This window comes from Melampsora larici-populina, assembly GCF_000204055.1.
Source record: "Melampsora larici-populina 98AG31 unplaced genomic scaffold MELLAscaffold_42, whole genome shotgun sequence".
Lineage (NCBI taxonomy): Eukaryota > Fungi > Basidiomycota > Pucciniomycetes > Pucciniales > Melampsoraceae > Melampsora > Melampsora laricis-populina.
Genome location: NW_006768806.1, coordinates 385,767 through 387,530, shown reverse-complemented (window position 1 = coordinate 387,530; position 1,764 = coordinate 385,767). Strand labels below are relative to the sequence as shown.

The following is a 1,764-nucleotide window of genomic DNA, read 5'->3' as shown; positions in this document are numbered from 1 at the left end:
AGGCGTACATGACATTCAAGGTCGGACCTGAAGGAAAGATGCCGGATATCGGAATTAGAGACAAGAAGTTGGAGAAAAGAGCTGAAAGAGAGACGTCAAGGAGAGGTGAAGACGCTTACACTGATAACCCGTACGCCTTTGGGGCAGTGAAGGCGATGATAGACCCAGTCGACGGGGTGAGCTGGGAAGGCAGGAAATTGACGTGGGATGACGCAGCTAGAGGCGACACGAGAGAAGACAAGTCGGAGAAGGTAGAGATTACCAGGAACACGCAGTCAGTTCGATCTACGCTGTGGGCTCAATCGAGGCACGAACCCCACTTACCGGCAACACAGCAAACACCAGTCACCCAGACGACATACGCCCCGTCAATACCGACCGGCCCAGCAGCGATGTCGACCAACAGCAACCCCGGTGGCAATACGTACAGAGGTAAGAACTTCATCAAGAATTTCAACAAGCGTAAGGAATGGGACAATGCAGGAACGAGTAATGGAGTTGGGATGGGGGGTGCAGCTGGTAGTGGTTGGAATAATGGTGCAGGGAATGGGGGTAGGAAAGGGAGAGACAACGGATACGGAGACAGGCAAAACAAGAAGTGAGTAAATCTGAAACAAAGGGGAAGGATAGGTCTACGTACCAAATTGTAATCCAGAGAGATGCCCCAAAGATGAAATTTGAAGTTGTCGGGGTTTTTGAGTCTAGAACTGACGAGATCCTGTACGCAACAGTGTTACTTGCCCCAATGCCTTTTCCCTCCCTCCCGTTTATCCGCGAAGTAAGAAAGCCGTGAAAGTCTTGCGAGCAAACGATGAACTGATGAGGAGAGTTGACAATGACCCCAGGTGGCCAAACAAAGTGGTCTGTGAGCTTAACATACCGATTTGGCGAGCGTTAATGACCGAGTTTGACCTGATGGGAGAATGGAAGGACGTCCTTGAGAGCCTTGAAACCGGATTCCACCAGGGGATACCGGATCACTCAATTTTAGACTGGCCGTGGTATACGCCTGAAAACCAAGAGTCAGCAAACTTAGTTCGTGACAAGATAGAAAGGAACATGAAGAAGGAGAAATTAGAAAAGAAGCTCTTCGGGCCCTTCACTCACCGAGAAGTCAGAGAAAAGTACGGATTCTTTAGGTCGAATCCAATGGGGAGTGTAGTGAACAATGATGGAAGCCACTGAATGACAAATAACCTGTCACACCCAAAGATGGACGACTCAATCCCATCGGTGAATTCGTTCGTGGATAAGCACGAATTCGAAACGACATGGGACGACTTTCACGAGCTGGCGAATTTCCTGAAAAATAGCAATGTGAAGTGGGAGTTAGCTATCTTTGACTGGGAAAAGGCGTATAGGCAGATTCCTACACACCCTTCCCAGTGGCGTTTCTTACTTATTCTGGACTTCAAAGGTTTGCTCTGGGTGGACACACGGGTTGGCTTCGGCGGCGTAGCTGGATGTGGCACGTTTGGGAGAGCGGCCGATGTGTGGAAGGAGATTATGGTCAAGGCGTTAGGCATCCCGAAGATATTTCGATGGGTCGACGATAACTTGATCCTGAGGGAAGAAGGAAGCAAGATTAGTATGGAATCAGTCCTGGATCTCAGTAGTCAGATGGGAGTTAAGACAAATAATACTAAATTTGCTGATTTCGCCGAGGAAAAAAAGTACCTCGCTTTATTTGAACGGACACAACAGACCGACGCGTCGCGAAGCACTCGTGCAGTCGTAGATTGAGCACCGGGGAGGAACGTTCTT

The 1,764-nt window shown here is 49.1% G+C and overlaps 1 protein-coding gene across 1 annotated transcript in view; it reads right to left on the bottom strand.

Annotated features, from left to right (window-relative positions):
• Positions 1–445, bottom strand: part of MELLADRAFT_91417 (uncharacterized protein) — a gene marked incomplete at both ends in the record, with an annotated part of 756 nt that extends 311 nt beyond the window's left edge. Inside the window, 2 exons of the mRNA XM_007414257.1 lie at positions 120–216; positions 325–445. Of these exons, the coding sequence (XP_007414319.1) occupies positions 120–216; positions 325–445 (218 nt within the window). The remainder of the gene's footprint in view (positions 1–119; positions 217–324) is intronic.
• Between the last annotated feature and the right edge of the window lie 1,319 nt (positions 446–1,764).